This window comes from Aegilops tauschii, chromosome 3 (assembly GCF_002575655.3).
Source record: "Aegilops tauschii subsp. strangulata cultivar AL8/78 chromosome 3, Aet v6.0, whole genome shotgun sequence".
NCBI lineage: Eukaryota > Viridiplantae > Streptophyta > Magnoliopsida > Poales > Poaceae > Aegilops > Aegilops tauschii.
Window position 1 is genome coordinate 458463039 of NC_053037.3, and position 17928 is coordinate 458480966.

The window sequence follows — 17928 nt, forward strand, 5'->3', positions numbered from 1 at the left end:
TTATCAAACCCTTGGGAGTTACTTCTACGTTGCTATTATATTGCCATGCTATGCTCGTAGACGTGGATTGGGTTTGAGAGATATTCATGACAGATGTGAGATTGTTAATAATGGTTTACTTAAGGTGGCAACTAAAACTCACATCTGGGTGGATTGAGGTACCTGGGTATTCCAGGATTGCCTGTTTTTCTTTTTGGACCGCCACCCAGGTTCAAAGGGATCATAAGATTATTCATGCTAGAAACTTCCGTGTGTAGCCGCAAGCTATTATGGGCTCTAGCATAGTTGATTAAGTTGTGTGAACTCTTACAGTGGTAGACTAGCAGATGTAGGGGAAAGTAGGTGTAACTGTCTACCCATACGTAAGGTGCAAACACTTCTGAAAGACTGTGTCTCGGTCATCCGTTTCTCAAACATCATGTAGTGTGAGAATCAAGCGGAGGCGATCGAGTCTTGTGGGGAAAAGTGCACAAACCTGTGCAGAGTGTACAAACTAATCATGGTTAGCCGTGTCCCCGGTTATGGACAACTTGAGTATCTAGTACCTGGATTATCATGTGAATCTCATCACTATGTTACTTTTAATTAATTTTGTTGGGTTAATGATGACACTTAATTGGGATTGAGATGCTGTCAACCATCTCAGTGTTTAACAACCACCATGATAGTTAAATAAAAATTTATTCCTTTGCAGTAGGGAAAAATTGGCTTTTCGCAAAACTGTAACCATAGAGCTTTCCACCAGCCATATATGCATGTAGTATAGCATTACCATTATTCTCTATGTGTTATTTTGCTAGCATATTCCATGTGCTGACCCGTTTTCGGGCTGCAATGTTTCATGTTGCAGACTTTTCAGACGACGAGTAAGGTGCCTTAAGTCGTGGTCTTATACTCAGTGATGCCGTTGGAGTTGATGGACCCACTTATCTTCCAAGTCTTCCGTTGTTATCGTTTTTAGATGGCCTTAAGCCACATTTATCATACTTATTCTCTTTGGGGATATTCGATGTAATAAGTGTGTGATTGCTACTCTGTTATAAATCCTCCATTTGTACTGTGCGTGTCAGCATTACTGATCCAGGGATGACACTGGTGCACAGCAGCACAGACCATTTGAGGTCTGGTCGCTACAAAGGTGGTATCAGAGCACACGCTGACTGTAGGACACGACCACTAAGCTTAAGCCCTAGAACACTTCTCTCTTCTCATTTCTGACCCCTCTCCACTTTCTACTCTTTTAGGAATGGCGGATGCAAGGAGCAAGTTCATGCAACCAGATGAAGACACGCCTTTTGGACGACACTTGAAGGAAGTCACTAAGTACTTGAACATAGGAATACCAAGCATCACCGGAACCCACAACGCCACATTACCCGAAGAGGAGAGCTGGAAGATTCAGGTTCACATTCCAGGAAGGACGTTTGTGCCAGTTACTGAACCCATAAGATTGGTTTTCGAAGCACCAACCTGGAGTTTAGGGAAGAGCATGGCCGCCCACATCGCTATGGGACGCATTGGAGAAGTCTACCACAAGGAGCTTAAGGATACCATTTATCAGGTTTGTGGACGCCGAGACGAGCAATGGGAGATGATCAGAACCAAGAAGGATGGATCAATTGCAGCTTTCATCCAGGAGCAAAACCAACACATTCGTCGCCAGGAGAACCAGATGTGCTCAGACAAGGAAGAACTGAAGAAGGCATTGATGAAGATCAAGGAGCTGGAGGAAGAACTCAAAGCTACACGCGAGGATTATTTGGAGGAAATCGTCGCACTAGTAGGGAAGAATGACGACCTGGAGAAGAAGATTGGAGTATTCATGGGAAATCCAGTGCCAAAAGCAGAAGATGACGAATGCACTTGCCCGGATAACTACATTATCATCGACGACACCGACTCGGAACCAAGTGAAGATGACTTTGTTGATGAAGCTGGAGCAGATATCATGGAGTCGTCAACTGATCAGAATTTCTAGTAGACCACCATATCAGTAGTAGTTTTCCCCCATTTAATAGTATAGTTCAAGCACTTTGTAAGCTAGTTAGATTGATGGTATGCCTTGTTTGAATTGATTGAGTGATATTGATTGTATTTGACTCATGAGCATATGGGTAGTGTTTTCCCTCTAGACCTCATTCTATTCTTAATTCTCCTCTTTTCTAACCCATCAGATGCCTCTGAGATGCGACACCGGATTTGTCTTCCCACCAGAGATCACCCAGTTGATTCAGCAACAGAATGCCCTGATGCAAGTGTTAGTGCAGAACCAAGGCAACAACAACAACAACAACAACAACAACCCACCGCCACCACCACCTGTTGATCACTTAGCCCGTTTCTTGAGGCTAAACCCGCCGGTGTTTTCCAGTAGCACCGAGCCGATTGTTGCAGATGATTGGCTCCGCAAAGTTGGAAGGGAGTTGACCACTGCAGGATGCACAGATGCGGAAAGAGTGTGTTTTGCCGCACATCAGCTTGATGGACCCGCAGCATCATGGTGGGAGAATTACACAGCCACACACCCTATTGACACTGTCACATGGGACCAGTTTCAGCAAGCTTTCCGTACAGCCCATGTTTCAGCAGGAGCTATGGCTATGAAGAAGCGTGAGTTTCGCAACCTACGCCAAGGAGGACGCACTGTAGGCCAGTATGTGGAGGATTTCATTAAGTTAGCACGTTATGCACCAGATGACGTTGCTACAGATGCAGCCAAGCAGGAGAAGTTTTTGGAAGGACTGAATGATGAACTGAGTATGCAGTTGATGGTTGCAACCTTCAACAACTACCAGGAGTTGGTAGATAGAGCTCTCATGATTGAAGGGAAGCAACAGCAGATTGAAAACCGTAAGAGGAAGTATGGACAAGGGAAGTATAACTCTGGAGCTCAACAGAAGCCTCGTTTTGCCCCGAAACCGGGAGGACAGTTTCAGCATACCCATGGAGGAGGTAGTTCGCACAACCATAATGGCTCCAAGAATGGTAATGGGAATGGAGGAAGCAATGGACAGAACCGCACCAACCCATCTACCCCAGCCAAGAGGGACCTGAGCCAAGTCACTTGCTTTAAGTGCCAGAAGACTGGACATTATGCCAATGAATGTCCTGAAGCCCAGAATGGAAATGGCAATGGAAGCTCTGGGAAGAAGCTGAACCCGTTCAACAAAGGACATGTGAACCACATGAGCGTGGGGGAGGTTGAAGCACAGCCTGATGCAGTAATAGGTAAGTTTTTGGTTAAGTCATTTACTGCAATTGTTCTTTTCGATACTGGTGCATCGCATTCATACATATCAAGGGGATTTGTGGATAAGTTTAAGTTGCCCACCAAAGTTCTCAGAACACCTATGTTAGTAACATCGCCAGGAGCAGAGTATATGGCAAGCCAAGGATGTTTTTAGATGCCATTGGCCATTGGTAGGCATGTTTTCCCCTCAGACCTAATAGTTTTGGAGTCGCAAGGTTTGGATGTGATTTTGGGAATGGATTGGCTATCGATGTATGGAGGAAACATCGATTGTGCCAGCAAGTCGATTTTGCTTACCACCCCAGAAGGAAAAAGGATCAAGTATGTATCCCGGCATATGCCGAAGAGGACTCAAGTGAATTCCTTATCAGGAGTTGTATAGGAGGGAGTACCAGTGGTGAAGGATTATCCGGATGTATTTCCAGAAGAGTTGCCAGGCATGCCACCAGATAGAGACATTGAGTTCTTGATTGAACTTTTGCCAGGCACAGGGCCAATATCTAAGAGACCGTACAGGGTGCCCGCAAAAGATTTGGAGGAAATTAAGAAGCAGATCAAGGAGTTACTGGATAAAGGCTATATTCGCCCAAGTTCGTCACCTTGGGGATCACCAGTACTTCTAGTGGAGAAGAAAGATGGATCGTTGAGGATGGTTGTTGATTATCGTGGATTGAATGAAGTGACCATCAAAAACAAGTACCCACTGCCGATGATCAATGATTTGTTTGACCGCTTATAAGGAGCTAAAGTATTTTCCAAGATCGATCTACGATCAGGATACCATCAGTTAAAGATTCGAGAGCAGGATATACCTAAGACGGATTTTACCACCAGATATGGGTTGTATGAGTATACCGTTATGTCATTTGGTCTGACTAAAGCACCTGCCTATTTCATGAACCTGATGAACAAAGTGTTTATGGAGCTTTTGGACAAGTTCGTCGTGGTGTTCATTGACGATATTTTAGTCTTTTCCAAGAATGAGGAAGAGCATGAGGAGCATTTGCGATTGGTACTTGATAAGCTCAGAGAACATCAGTTATATGCCAAGTTCAACAAATGTGAATTTTGGCTGAAGGAAGTTGGATTCCTCGGACATGTTATTTCTGGAGAAGGAGTAGCAGTAGACCCTGCCAAAGTTGATACAGTGACAAGTTGGGTATCACCCACGTCAGTTGGAGAGATCCGGAGTTTCCTTGGACTTGCAGGATACTACCGGAGGTTCATTGAGAATTTCTCGAAGATTGCTAAGCCCATGACCGAGTTATTGAAGAAGGACACCAAGTTCAATTGGACTGAGGATTGTGAAGCTAGTTTTCAAGAATTGAAGAAATGATTGGTTACATCACCAGTGTTGATTCTGCCAGATCAACGCAAGGATTATGAAGTTTATTGCGACGCTTCTCGTCGAGGACTTGGAGCAGTGCTTATGCAGGAAGGAAGAGTTGTGTCATATACTTCACGACAACTTAAACCCCATGAGAAGAATTATGCTACGCATGATTTGGAGTTAACAGCCGTGGTGCATGCGTTGAAGACATGGAGACATTTTCTCATCGGAAACCATTGTGAGGTGTACACGGATCACAAGAGTTTGAAATATATTTTCACGCAGAAGGAGTTAAATCTCAGACAGAGGAGATGGTTGGAGCTTATTAAGAACTATGATATGAGATTGCATTATCACCCAGGAAAGGCTAACGTAGTAGCAGACGCGTTGAGCCGCAAGAGTCATGTCAACACCCTCATGACAAGAGAGTTACCTCAGGAGTTAGCCGAGGACCTTCGCGAGCTATGTTTGGAGATAGTCCCAAGAGGCTATTTAGCGACTCTGGAGCTTCAGTCTACCTTGATGGAAAGGATCAGAGAAGCTCAGAAGACAGATAAGGAGATTGACGAGATAAAGGAGAAGATGAGCAAAGGAAAAGCCAAGGGATTTCGTGAGGATGAGCACAATACTTTATGGTTTGAGGACCGCGTCTATGTGCCCAATGATCCGGAGATCAGGAAGTTGATTTTGCAAGAAGCCCATGATTCACCGTACTAGATTCACCCAGGAAATACCAAGATGTATTTGGATCTGAAAAATACTTTCTGGTGGACCGGAATGAAGAAGGATATTGCGGAGTACGTAGCAGTTTATGATGTATGTCAGAGAGTGAAGGCAGAGCATCAGAAGCCAGCAGGATTGCTACAACCATTGCCAATACCCGAATGGAAGTGGGATAAAATAGGCATGGATTTTATCACCGGATTGCCGAGGACTCGTTCAGGCTATGACTCAATATGGGTTGTAGTCGACCGTTTGACGAAAGTGGCTCATTTCATTCCAGTGAAGACCACTTACACCAGTGCTAAGTTGGCAAAGATATACATGAACAGGATCGTATGTTTGCATGGAGTTCCGAGGACCATTGTATCAGATAGAGGAACCCAGTTTACCTCGAAGTTTTGGAAGCAGTTACATGAAACATTGGGAACTAGGCTAGAATTTAGTACAGCCTTTCACCCACAAACAGATGGACAGACCGAGAGAGTTAATCAGATTTTGGAAGACATGTTGAGAGCTTGTGCACTAGATTATGGATCTAGTTGGGACGACAATTTGCCATATGCGGAGTTTTCCTACAACAACAGCTATCAAACTAGTTTGAAGATGGCCCCTTACGAAGCTTTGTACGGAAGAAGGTGTAGAACACCGTTGTTATGGGACGAGGTTGGAGACCGTCAGTTGTTTGGACCAGATTTGATTAAGGAGTCTGAACAGAAAGTGAGGCTGATTCGCGATAGGCTCAAGGTAGCCCAGTCCAGGCAAAAGAGTTATGCTGATTCTAAACGAAAGGAGACAGTTCATGAATCCGGAGACCGAGTGTATCTTCGAGTATCACCACTTCGAGGAGTGAAGCGCTTTGGAGTTAAGGGAAAGCTAGCACCCCGTTTTATCGGACCATACAGAGTTTTGGAACGTATGGGAGAAGTTGCCTACAAGCTGGAATTGCCCGAAGGATTGTCTGGAGTTCATGATGTATTCCACGTTTCCCAGTTGAAGAAGTGCCACGCAGAGATGGCTAAGATACCGCTGAGAGATACAGTGCCGCTGGAAGCGATTCAGCTGGAAAGTGATTTGACCTATGAGGAGAAACCAGTTAAGATTCTTGAGTATGCCAGCCGAGTCACCCGCAGTAAGGTTATCAAGTTTTGCAAAGTCCAGTGGAGTCACCACACGGAAGATGAAGCCACCTGGGACCGAGAGGAAGATCTACGGAAGCACCACTCCCACCTGTTTTCTAGCCAACCCGAATCTCGAGGGCGAGATTCACTTAAGGGGGGTAGGTTTGTAACATCCCAAATTTTCAATTTGGAATGTTATACATAGATCATCATTGCATATCATAATTTTATTGCATTTTGACAAATTCTCGATAAATCCTAAGCAACTCAAGGACCCTCGGAGAGAGTTGGGGATTTTCTCGATTTTTTTATATTTGATTTTCATCAAATAATAAAACGAGGATTTTGGTTTTAATTATTTTCTCTCCGGAAAAATATTTCATTTAAAAATAAATGAGAGGAGAAAATATGACTTGTCCAAAACAATTGAAATATTGGAGGAAAAATATTAAAATCATATATTGGATTTTATCCGGATTTTATTTGCAATTTTAATTACATTAAAAAATTGCATGTTTTCAAAACTACATTTTTGTGTCAAAAAAATGTTCACCCAGTCCTAATTATTTTAACTAGACGGGGAAATTTTGTTTTATTTTTTTGGATTTTTATTTATTTTTCTATGAATTTTTCTCGGCGGAATGTTTAAAAAATACGCGCGCCGCGCCCGACCGGGCCGAGGCCCAGCCGAGCGGCCGGCCCATCCCCGCGTCTCCTCCGCGCGTACGCCGCCCGCCGCCGCCGTGTCCGGCTCGGACACGCCGTCGCCGCCGCCTTACCCCTCCTCCAAGCAGCCCCCCTCCTTATATACCGCCGCCCCCCCTTCACCCCGTACCCGCACCCGCCCCGAGCCGAGCCCCGCCGGAGCCGGAGCCTGCCGCCTGAAGCCCGCCGCCGTACGCCGCCGTTCGCCACCCCCTCGCCACCCCAAGCCCCGCCGCCCTAGCCGCCCCCTCGCCGGACCCCGCCGGAGCCCGCCGACCCCGCCGGAGCCCGTCCCGACGAGGTATCGATCCGATGCCGTTTGCCGTTTTTTTTTTAAAAAACCGTTCGTTTTTTTAGAAACCCTAGATCGGTTTATTTTCTTCAGTTTTATTATTTAGTGAACGTTCACCGACCCGTTCGTTTTAACGAACGTGTTCGTCGGATTTTCTCTGTTAACGAACGTCCGTTCTTTAACCGTTCGTCAGTTTTTCTTTTTCGTCGGATTTTTCCCGGTTATTTCAGATCTCGATTTCTGATCGGATCTTCGTTTTCGTTTAACTTTTCGCTCATTTATCGGAATCAGGCGATTCAAGCGCCTCGAGTTTCGTCTCGAAATTCTCTTTCCGTTTAACCTGCTCAAACAAGTTTTTTCTACTTTAAATTTGACCTAGATCCAGATTAGTAAACGAAGCTTGTTTCTTTCGCCGTTTGACTTTCGTTGCTTCGTTCGAGTTGAATCTTTTTGCAAATCGGAGTTCTTAAGTTGAACTTTCTGGTTGGATCTTTTATTCGAGTTTTACCTGTGCATTAGATGAGTACTTATTGTTTGCTTGTTTGTTTGCGATAGAGTACCCGGAGTGCGCCGCTTGTTACTTCGAATCGCTAGGTTTCGCGGATCATCAGCAAGGCAAGTAACACTTTGATCATACCTTTTTATACCCAGTTTTTATTCCATTAGATCAATTCCTCAAACATTGCATGATTAGGATCTAATTAAATTGTGGGTATTGGGAAGTAGTTGAGGTAGTACCTATTGCCCTGTTTATTATCAAACCCTTGGGAGTTACTTCTACGTTGCTATTATATTGCCATGCTATGCTCGTAGACGTGGATTGGGTTTGAGAGATATTCATGACAGATGTGAGATTGTTAATAATGGTTTACTTAAGGTGGCAACTAAAACTCACATCTGGGTGGATTGAGGTACCTGGGTATTCCAGGATTGCCTGTTTTTCTTTTTGGACCGCCACCCAGGTTCAAAGGGATCATAAGATTATTCATGCTAGAAACTTCCGTGTGCAGCCGCAAGCTATTATGGGCTCTAGCATAGTTGATTAAGTTGTGTGAACTCTTACAGTGGTAGACTAGCAGATGTAGGGGAAAGTAGGTGTAACTGTCTACCCATACGTAAGGTGCAAACACTTCTGAAAGACTGTGTCTCGGTCATCCGTTTCTCAAACATCATGTAGTGCGAGAATCAAGCGGAGGCGATCGAGTCTTGTGGGGAAAAGTACACCTCTGCAGAGTGTACAAACTAATCATGGTTAGCCGTGTCCCCGGTTATGGACAACTTGAGTATCTAGTACCTGGATTATCATGTGAATCTCATCACTATGTTACTTTTAATTAATTTTGTTGGGTTAATGATGACACTTAATTGGGATTGAGATGCTGTCAACCATCTCAATGTTTAACAACCACCATGATAGTTAAATAAAAATTTATTCCTTTGCAGTAGGGAAAAATTGGCTTTTCGCAAAACCGTAACCATAGAGTTTTCCACCAGCCATATATGCATGTAGTATAGCATTGCCATTATTCTCTATGTGTTATTTTGCCAGCATATTCCATGTGCTGACCCGTTTTCGGGCTGCAACGTTTCATGTTGCAGACTTTTCAGACGACGAGTAAGGTGCCTTAGGTCGTGGTCTTATACTCAGTGATGCCGTTGGAGTTGATGGACTCACTTATCTTCCAAGTCTTCCGCTGTTATCGTTTTTAGATGGCCTTAAGCCACATTTATCATACTTATTCTCTTTGGGGATATTCGATGTAATAAGTGTGTGATTGCTACTCTGTTATAAATCCTCCATTTGTACTGTGCATGTCAGCATTACTGATCCAGGGATGACACTGGTGCACAGCAGCACAGACCATTTGAGGTCTGGTCGCTACAGGTTGAGGGCCCGAACATCCGACGATGTTAACAGAAGCTACTGATGTCTGGTCAGAGTTTTGGCCAGAGGTCCGAACATCCGGCCATATATACTTGTGCATCCTTTTCGCATAAGTCATGTGGGTATTTGGTAAGGTATATGGCCTTGGATATTTACGAACCCCATTGATCCCCTCTTAATAGTGCATGATCCCTATACTCAAGAGCGAAACAAGAAAAGCTACGCTTTAATATTGTTGATTTCCTTTCTTGAGCTATATTCATTTCAATGGGTCCATGATCCACACACAATAGTCACATGGGGACTAAAACCTGTGATACACTTAGGAAACATAATTAGTCCCTTAAATATGTATTGTAATCAACATCAACATATGGTTTGAGGGTATGATTGTACTTTCAACTACTCACACATGATAATCGGAGCAACAACAATTTCCCCCTTCCGGCGGACTACGAGAAGACTCCAGATTAGATCGTCTTTGTACTACTATGAACACATAGTTCAGTGGATGGATTACTCGCATCTCATCATGGGAGTAGCGATCGATGTAGAAGAAGAAGGCAATAGAACTTCCCTTTGGCAGAGTGTCGGAATGTGAATTAGCTAGAGATGAGTTCTGCCTTGGATCGCGAACTTGCGATGATGGAAAAAATTACATAATAAATATGTTGCGACTCACGAGGTATATATAAGCGTCGAGGCAAAGGTAGGAAACGAGGGGACCTCTTGTGACACTTCGGCTTAATAGGAATGATAACTATTCATATAAATAAGGTGGACCTTCTTTTCTGAGAGCCCATGTGAAAGGAATCTCAAAGTTAAGCGTGCTTGGCTTGGAGCTATTTAAGGATGGGTGGCTGACTAGGAAGTTGATCTCAGTTGCGCACGAGTGGGGACAAAATGCACCGAAAAAAGTAGTGTTGGTTTGTAGGACCAGTCTAAATCCGGATGTAACACCCAGGAATCGCTGGGTTTGGCCGAGGCGTTACACCATTGTGGATCTCTACCACCATAGCGAGGCGGCCCAAGGAGGGGGGGGAGGCATGGGGCACCCATGTGGGCCCATAGGGCTCCTCCCATGTTGTGATTTGGCAGGTGTCTTAGGTCCCACATTTCTTGTACCGACGTATTTTATTTTATTTTGATTTTATAACTTTGTAATTTTTTGCAAGCATAGACACGAAGATAGAAAACTGGCTTTTCTCACACTCTGCTAATATCTTAGTCCAAAAGATCATAAAATAGTACTCCCTCCGTTTTTATTTGCGCTGCATATTAGGTTTGATTGAGGTCGAACTTCGTAAAGTTTGACCAAGTATATAAAAAAATAAACACTTACATATAACATATCTATATGATGTGAAAGTACATTCAATAATAAATCTAATGATATTGATTTGTTATTGTATAGGTTAATATTTTTATTTATAAACTTTGTTAAAACTTACAAAGCTTAACTTTGATCAAAGCTAATACGTAGACTAAATAAAAACGGAGGGAGTATAAGATGTTTTTTGACACTGGACTCTAAAAACACCTTATAAAATGGACTCTAAAAATGTCTTATAAAAAGTTATAGAGGGAGTATATGTTATGACAAGAAATATAGCACGAAAATGATCCAGCTCTCATCTGCAGCAAAAAAAAAAAAAATCTGGCACTAATGGTCATATATTCTTGTATATCTCATAAAAAAAGGGCATTGTCGTCTGATAAAGATTGCAATCCAAGGGCGGAGGTCACCCTCTTTGACTGTCAGACGATCGAGCAGCTTCTTGTTGCTTAGCTGGTCAACTTCGCATTGGGCATTAGCTCTCGAGCTGTACCATAATCCTGTAGGATGAAGATCATAAGCTGCCTGGTCTCCTCTTGACCTGCTCCGCGCAGCGTCCCGGGGCGTCGCTGTCCGACGTCTCTTCCGGGAGTCACCGTAGTACATCAATGCACACGCTTCCGCGGTCTATGTTTATTGCAGGTTCTGGGACAACTCAACTCGCACTACCTGTATCAACTTTGCATCACACTATACATACATGAGATGACGTGTTGACACGACCGGAGGCAGATCCCGAACATTTCTAGTAGAGAAAGCAACACCAGTCAACCTTCCTAATAATTTTTCTTGTACGTACCTGCATCTACCATATGCCACAAGACGCACCCGTCAACCTAAATCAAGGACGAAGAAAATCAATCTGTGGGCCCGTTTGTCAGATCGTGGACCAGCATAATCAAATGCCCCTACCGTTGACAATTGTGATCAGCGTAAAAAGATCTCTGAACGTGAACAGAGTTTGAGACGAAGGTGAATGCAATGCAACGTCTTCGCCTAAGAGCATCGCTCCTTCTTCGGTTCGTAGGAATCTTGTATGAATTTTATAGGATAGAATTTTTAAAGGAAAAATTCCTATGAAGCCCTTTGGTTTGTATGAATGGATTCCTATTCCTATGTAGTATATGATTCAATCCTTCACATTTTAAAGGAAAAAAACATTAGCCTAAACTCAATGAAAAATTCCTATCATATTCATCAAATGGCATCTTTTTCTTTATAGGAATTGAGATGCATGTCATATCATTTCCCATAAAGTTCCTATTCTTATAATATTCCTATCCTATGAACCAAAGAAGGCCAGGTTTAGGGAAAGTTGGACAAAAGAAGCACTCCAAGTGATCCCATAATAAACATGATTTCTTTAGGGATTCGGTGTAATCCGCCCAACGTCCTAAATATTTTAGAGACGACCCTTCCCATAAAATGCCGCAGCAGCGCGCCGTCGCCGGACCCACCGCGCCGCTGCGCTGCCATCGCTGACCGCTGACCACCTGCCTGACCGTCGCCGCCGACCACCGTCGTCCGCTGTACGCCGCGGCCGAAGCCTGGCACCGGTGTCATGTTACCGCAAAAAATCACTTTTAGAGAAGTTTTTTCGGAAACTTGGAAAATACCTCACCTGTGAACTTCCCCTAGGTTATATGGGCACCCCTTAAACCACTTTTACGGTGAGTTAACTCACAGTAATTGTTGGAGACACCATAGTCTGCTCCGGTAAGTTAACTCACAGTAATTGTTGGAGATGGTCTAACCTAGACGTCATAGTCTGCTCCGGAGAGAGAGAAAAAGAGAGTGATCCGGCGATGTCTCTTAGTAGGAATAATGTCTTTCATGTTCTATCATCGTTCTGATGGTGCGTCTAGCATCGTCGAAGTGCATGTGGAGGTGCATCTTTCTCAGATCTCGCAGGATTTGGTAGGTACTGGTCTTCGGTGGATCTGTTTGGATCCGGTCTTTGTTCGTCTTCGTTTGAGTGTTTACAAGCTCGATCCTTCTGATCTACGACTTTCTTCATCAGTGATGATTGTTGCTCTGGTGCGCTGGTTCTATGGGGCTTTAGCATGATGACTTCCTGACTGTTTATTATAACAAGGTTTGTCCGGCCCTAGTTAGGGAAGGGCGATGACGGCAGCGCGCCTTCGGTTCGCTTCAGTGCTTGTAGTCGTCGCTATGCGGTCCACGAACATGGTTGTAATTTTTATTTCCTCTCAACGTGAAAAAAGAAAATGAAATGGAACCTCTGAACGATTACGTAGTTGGCTGACGTTGGCAGAGCAGCGTCCGTCTATAAAACTAGCTCCGCCAATATCGGTAGGTACTCCACAAACTGATCACCTCCTAACAGAGTGGCTACATCTCAGCTCAAAAAAATCCACTCTCTGTAACTTCCTGCGACTCACGAGATCCAGATGGCATTTCAGCAAGAGGCCGTAGGAAAGCTATGGGAGGAGCTCGGCCACGGCTACAATCTCAGCGCCAAGCTTCTGGCTTTGCTCAGCCAACCCGGTCACCTCCTCGATAGCCATGGCCAGGAGATGGCTGTGGCCATAAGCCAAGAGCTTTCTCAGGTGTTCAGGGCGTCTCTGTCGATGCTCAACCCCGGCAACAGTGGTAGGGTGGTGGAAGGCAGGGCGACAGCGCCCGAGGCTGCGATCATGGAGGGTAGCATCAGCCAGGCCACTCCGGCGATCATCAGGTTCACTGCTGATTTACTAACACTGATCCATCTCGATTAGCACTTTCCTGGTTAGTTGTTTGTTCTGGCTGCTTCTTTACTCTGTTGTTTCCATGAACCAATTTAGTGGAGAAGAAGTTACTCCCCCAAGAATAGGTAAAGAAGAGGAGATTACAGCCGAGCCTTACAAGGATGGTTACAAATGGAAAAAATATGGGCAAAAGAACATTAAGAACAGGAAGTTTGCAAGGTGAAGTGGTTTTCTTGATGCGAGTTCTCCTATTTATCCGCAAATATCATGCATGGTACTTACCCCAACTGTAGCCAAATCACAGAGCCATTTACTTTTTTTGCTTAATACATCACGAACAAGAACTAATACAAATTAATGGTGCACATACATTGTTGGAAGAATTGTATATAAGTGTTTGAGCAATGGTTATATGTAGAAACATAAGAAGATTCCACACGTTAAGACTATGAGATACATTTTCAATACATATGAAAAAGTCAAGACCAAACTCTAATTATTTTTTTACCGCAAATAGTTTTCCAAATACCCCATTCATATAATAGAAGACCAGCACTTTTGGATGAGGTGTGAACTAAGATAAATTTCAGGGGCTGGATCTATAGCTAATTAATTTCACATAGGGCATTGATTTATGTATTTGATTTATGGACCAAGAGTGAATCAGAATCATCTTTTCTTTCTGCAAAGTGAATTAGAATCATCTCGCTAGAGATAACATGCCCTTTCAATGTATTATCCTTCATTTATTTATAAAAAAATAAGTAAAAATAAAATAAAACAGTAGCGTTAAAAAAACTTTGTAGTCCTTTTTCATATGTTGCCAATGGTTATGGAATTTCGTGGAGATACAGAACATAACACCCCTGCCTGCGCAAATCTCATTATCTTAGGTATTTCTTGAAAAAATTCAACCTACAATTCCATAAACTTGTGTTCGTTTATATTTCCGCCAAATGCATTAATTGAGAGAACTCATGTGTGATAGAGAAAAAATGATCCAGATCCGAATATGCCATCGAAGTTTACTCATTTACTCCCAATGTGCAAATATTTCTTTATTGAGGTCGAAGCTTGTCAGTTTTCTAGAAACCTTAAGATCACCCTTTCTCGTAATGGATATAGGTATAAGTGGGAAATTTCTCATATTTTAAAACCATGTTGAGTGGTTTCAAAATACAAACAAAAGCTATCAAAGTACATACTTATTGATGCTGAAATGTTGCCAGAATGTTGTTGAAATACTGAGAGTAAAATGGTATTTTCAACTAACAGCGGTATATTTGTTAGTGACTTAACAGTCAATAAGCTGTCAACCAACAAAAGGTACAAGGGAAATCAAGACACAAAAAACGCTTCCTTTTTGCGATGGATTTGCTTACCCGGAATAAGTATGTAGCAAATGAACATGCATGCATGTGCCTTATTTTCGGCCTCACACGCTAGCTAGACTGGTCACCTACGTTCTAGGAGCTGCAACATGGTGTCCAAGCCACCTCAGAGCAATGAATTTGCTAGTCTGCCAATCTGAGTGAGTACAATGGAATCTAAACTCAGCAAGCAAGTTGCATGAATCGCTTTCAGGAACTAATGACATGCATGCGCCATGCCAACGACTTGCCAAAAACGTCAAGCTAGCTAATTAAGCTCGTGAACAGCGTGCCGGTGTCCAAAAAAGGATGGTACATTTAGATACAGTACAATAATTTCGATTGGGACCAGGCAATAATTTCGGCACATCCTCGTCGTCAGTTCCTCACATTCGTGTACCCGTACGTTCTTTGCGTGGCCCAGCTGATCGACCGACTCTCTACCTGTATGTGCAGGTTGTACTTCCGATGCATGCATAGCCATGAGCGCGGCTGCAGGGCGAAGAAGCAGGTGCAGCAGCAGGATAACAGCATCGGCAATCCTCCATTGTACAAGGTCACATGCCTGAACGAGCACACATGCCACCAAGCGTTTCCTAACGTGAACATCACCAATGCAAATTTAGCCGCGACGAGCACTACGACAAGGAACGGCGCCGACTATGATCCCGCTCGCGGCCACCTCCACGTCGGCGGGAACGGCGAGTTAGAGGACAGAATCATGACCTCGACCTTCAGCACGGTCATCGGTGGAGCTGCCCTTGCTGCTCCGTCGTTGTCGCCCGTGCCGTCGCCGCCTCCCGTGGAAGCGAGCCCGAGCGGTCCGGCGTCGTACGACACGGGTGGTGGACAATCGCCGAGCCTGCTGGACTTGAGCATGTGCCTGGACGAGACGATGATGGACGAGATGTATTTCTCGTGCGGTTCGCCATTTCCTCCTGTCGAGGCAAACGCAGCTCCATGGTCGTTGTCGTCCTTGCCGCCGCCGCCGCCGCCCATGGAAGCGAGCTCGATTGATCCGGCGGCGTACATGCCGCCCCGCTGTGGACACTCACTGAGCCTGGACGCGATGACGATGGCGGAGATTTTTCTCTGGAGCAGCCCGCTATTTTCTCCACGTTGAGGCAGCTGCAGCGCAGCCAATCAGCCACGGCGCCCAACGCTGTCGCCGGCCGGTTCATGGACACAGCGTCAGCATGGCCAGAGTACAAGCGAGCAGTGAGTGGTACAAGCAAAACATACAGTAATTAGTGATTAGTTACATGGAAGCGACGTGCATCTCCGTGTGAAAGTTAGTGGTAATATCCAGTGAGTTCAGATACAGATCTTTGTTCAGACGCACGGCTTAAACGGATACTCATAGCCTGTAACTAGCTAGTAAGTACTAGCTAGCTAGCTAGGGTGTCCTTCTTTACTTTAGTGATGAAACCTTTACTTTCGTGATGAAACTTGATGTTGATGAATTCAACTTGTGAGAATTGAGCTGCATGCCTGTAGCTAGCATGCAGTTTGGGTCCACCGCATGTGTCCACATCCTGGGATTTCGAGGAACATTCGCCATAGTTCGGTACTGTTGAATGTTGATACAGTTCGATACTGTTGATTAGAAGTTTGGTTGTAGTATATTCTAGTTGTGGGCGTCATTTAAAAAAAATCGACAACGGAAATATATTAATGTCAAGATGATATCAATTACACTCAACCTCTTCAACAACATAATATCCAAAGCAAGTCTAACATCATAGATGCACACATCCAAAAAATAGAAGAAGAAAAAGGAAAACAAAGGTCTCGTCGAAACAAAGAGAGGCTCGCAGCAGCAAGAGCACCACCGATGATGGCAACACCTAGACTCCGAAAAAGATTCTTCAAAACGACACCTTCAGAAGAGAGATGCTACACTTACGTAACGATTGTTACGTATCTTACGTAGGATCCGACGTGGTAGTTTTATATTGGGCCTTATTTGGGGACATGGGTCCACCCTGAAATTCAGGGAAGGGGAGGGCAGTTAAGTTAGGGTGAAGTGGATTTATGGAAGGTTTCGTAAATCATCATGTAGGTGTAACATTATTGCCTTCAGAAAGGTTATAGTACACAAACACCATCGTCGTCTGGTCCAACCATCATAGTCAGATCCTATGTTTTCATCCTGGATAAGGTCAAATTTCCAAACAATGCCTTCAACAAGGAAACGACGGAGAGGCTCGGTCCGGCTCACACAGCTCCCCCCCCCCCCCCCCCCCCGCGTCGCCTCCTCTGAGGCGACTCGGGGGCAACCCTAGCGTCGCCACCGCGGTTCCCCCTCCCTCTTCCTCCTCTCCGCCGCTGCCAGAGGGGCGCGCGTCCCCGATGATGGTGGCGGCGGGGATCTGGCGCCTCCTCCTCGGATGGAGGGTTGCGGGCCCCGGGGCGGCGGCCCTGGTTGGCGGCGTGCGGCGCCGGCGGGTGCTGGTGGGTGGCCTCCCACGGCTGTGTGGGCAGCGTGGAGGTCACGGTCGATGGTGCAGCGGCGGCCCCTCGCGATTCGCCGGGCTCCATGGTGAAGCTTCGGTGCCGGCCCGATCTGCTTCGATCCGTGCCGGCGCTGGTCCCTGGCGGTGGCGTCCATCGTCCCGTGGTGCCGGATGGCCGGATCTGGCGTTTGGTTGTGGTTCCGGGGGAAACCCCTGGCCGGCGCGGCGGCCCCCCAAAGTCGACGTCTTTGACGCCGAGCCCCTCCTTGGAGGCTTTGGGTGGATCCTCCCCCTCCCGCCTCCTCCCTGAGCTCCGGCGAAAGCCGTTTCTCCCCTGGTCTGGGCGTCGACGGCACCTCGGTGGCGTGTTCCTTCTTGGAGGCGGCGGTCGGGAGTTGCTCTTGGTGGTGGAGCGGTTGATGTCTCGGCTCCAAAGCATGGCGGCCTGGTTGTCCTGCTCTTCTTCTTCGGTCTTCGTCATGGATGCGCGCCTTCGTCTGACAGCTCGCGTCCCTTGCTCCGTGCTGCCGCTGCCGGATTAGTTCTCGTCAGGATGGTCTTCCGCTGCTCGTGGGTCAGCGTTGGCTGCTTCTCCTTTGGCAGCTCGGTCACCTGGAGCTGGGCTATGTGCGGCCACTCTGCTGGTCGCCGGTGTGGCACTCATCAAGCCTGGGTAAAAGGGTAGTGGCCCTTTGCGACGGTGGAGACAGCTCAAGTGTTGCCCAAGTTTGGCCATGGATGTAGCCGGCGCTCAA

General features: G+C 45.5%; 2 protein-coding genes across 2 annotated transcripts; both read left to right on the plus strand.

Moving 5' to 3' along the window:
- Positions 1-13050: 13050 nt before the first annotated feature.
- On the plus strand, positions 13051-13570 carry LOC109771719 (uncharacterized). The gene is made up of 2 exons (XM_020330414.4): positions 13051-13337; positions 13444-13570. The coding sequence occupies exons 1-2, from the start codon at positions 13051-13053 to the stop codon at positions 13568-13570; spliced, it is 414 nt and encodes a 137-aa protein (XP_020186003.4).
- A 1512-nt stretch (positions 13571-15082) lies between these two features.
- On the plus strand, positions 15083-16499 carry LOC141021015 (uncharacterized). Its single transcript, XM_073495946.1, has one exon. It carries the CDS (start codon positions 15166-15168, stop codon positions 15838-15840), a length of 675 nt encoding a protein of 224 aa, XP_073352047.1. The 5' UTR covers positions 15083-15165; the 3' UTR covers positions 15841-16499.
- The last annotated feature ends 1429 nt before the right edge of the window (positions 16500-17928 follow it).

Coding starts and splice junctions, on each gene's coding strand:
- LOC141021015 (XM_073495946.1), top strand. CDS start 15,166: ATGTGCAGGTTGTACTTCCGATGCATGCATAGCCATGAGCGCGGCTGC.
- LOC109771719 (XM_020330414.4), top strand. CDS start 13,051: ATGGCATTTCAGCAAGAGGCCGTAGGAAAGCTATGGGAGGAGCTCGGC. Junction 13,338..13,443: donor GCCACTCCGGCGATCATCAG/GTTCACTGCTGA, acceptor GAACCAATTTAG/TGGAGAAGAAGTTACTCCCC.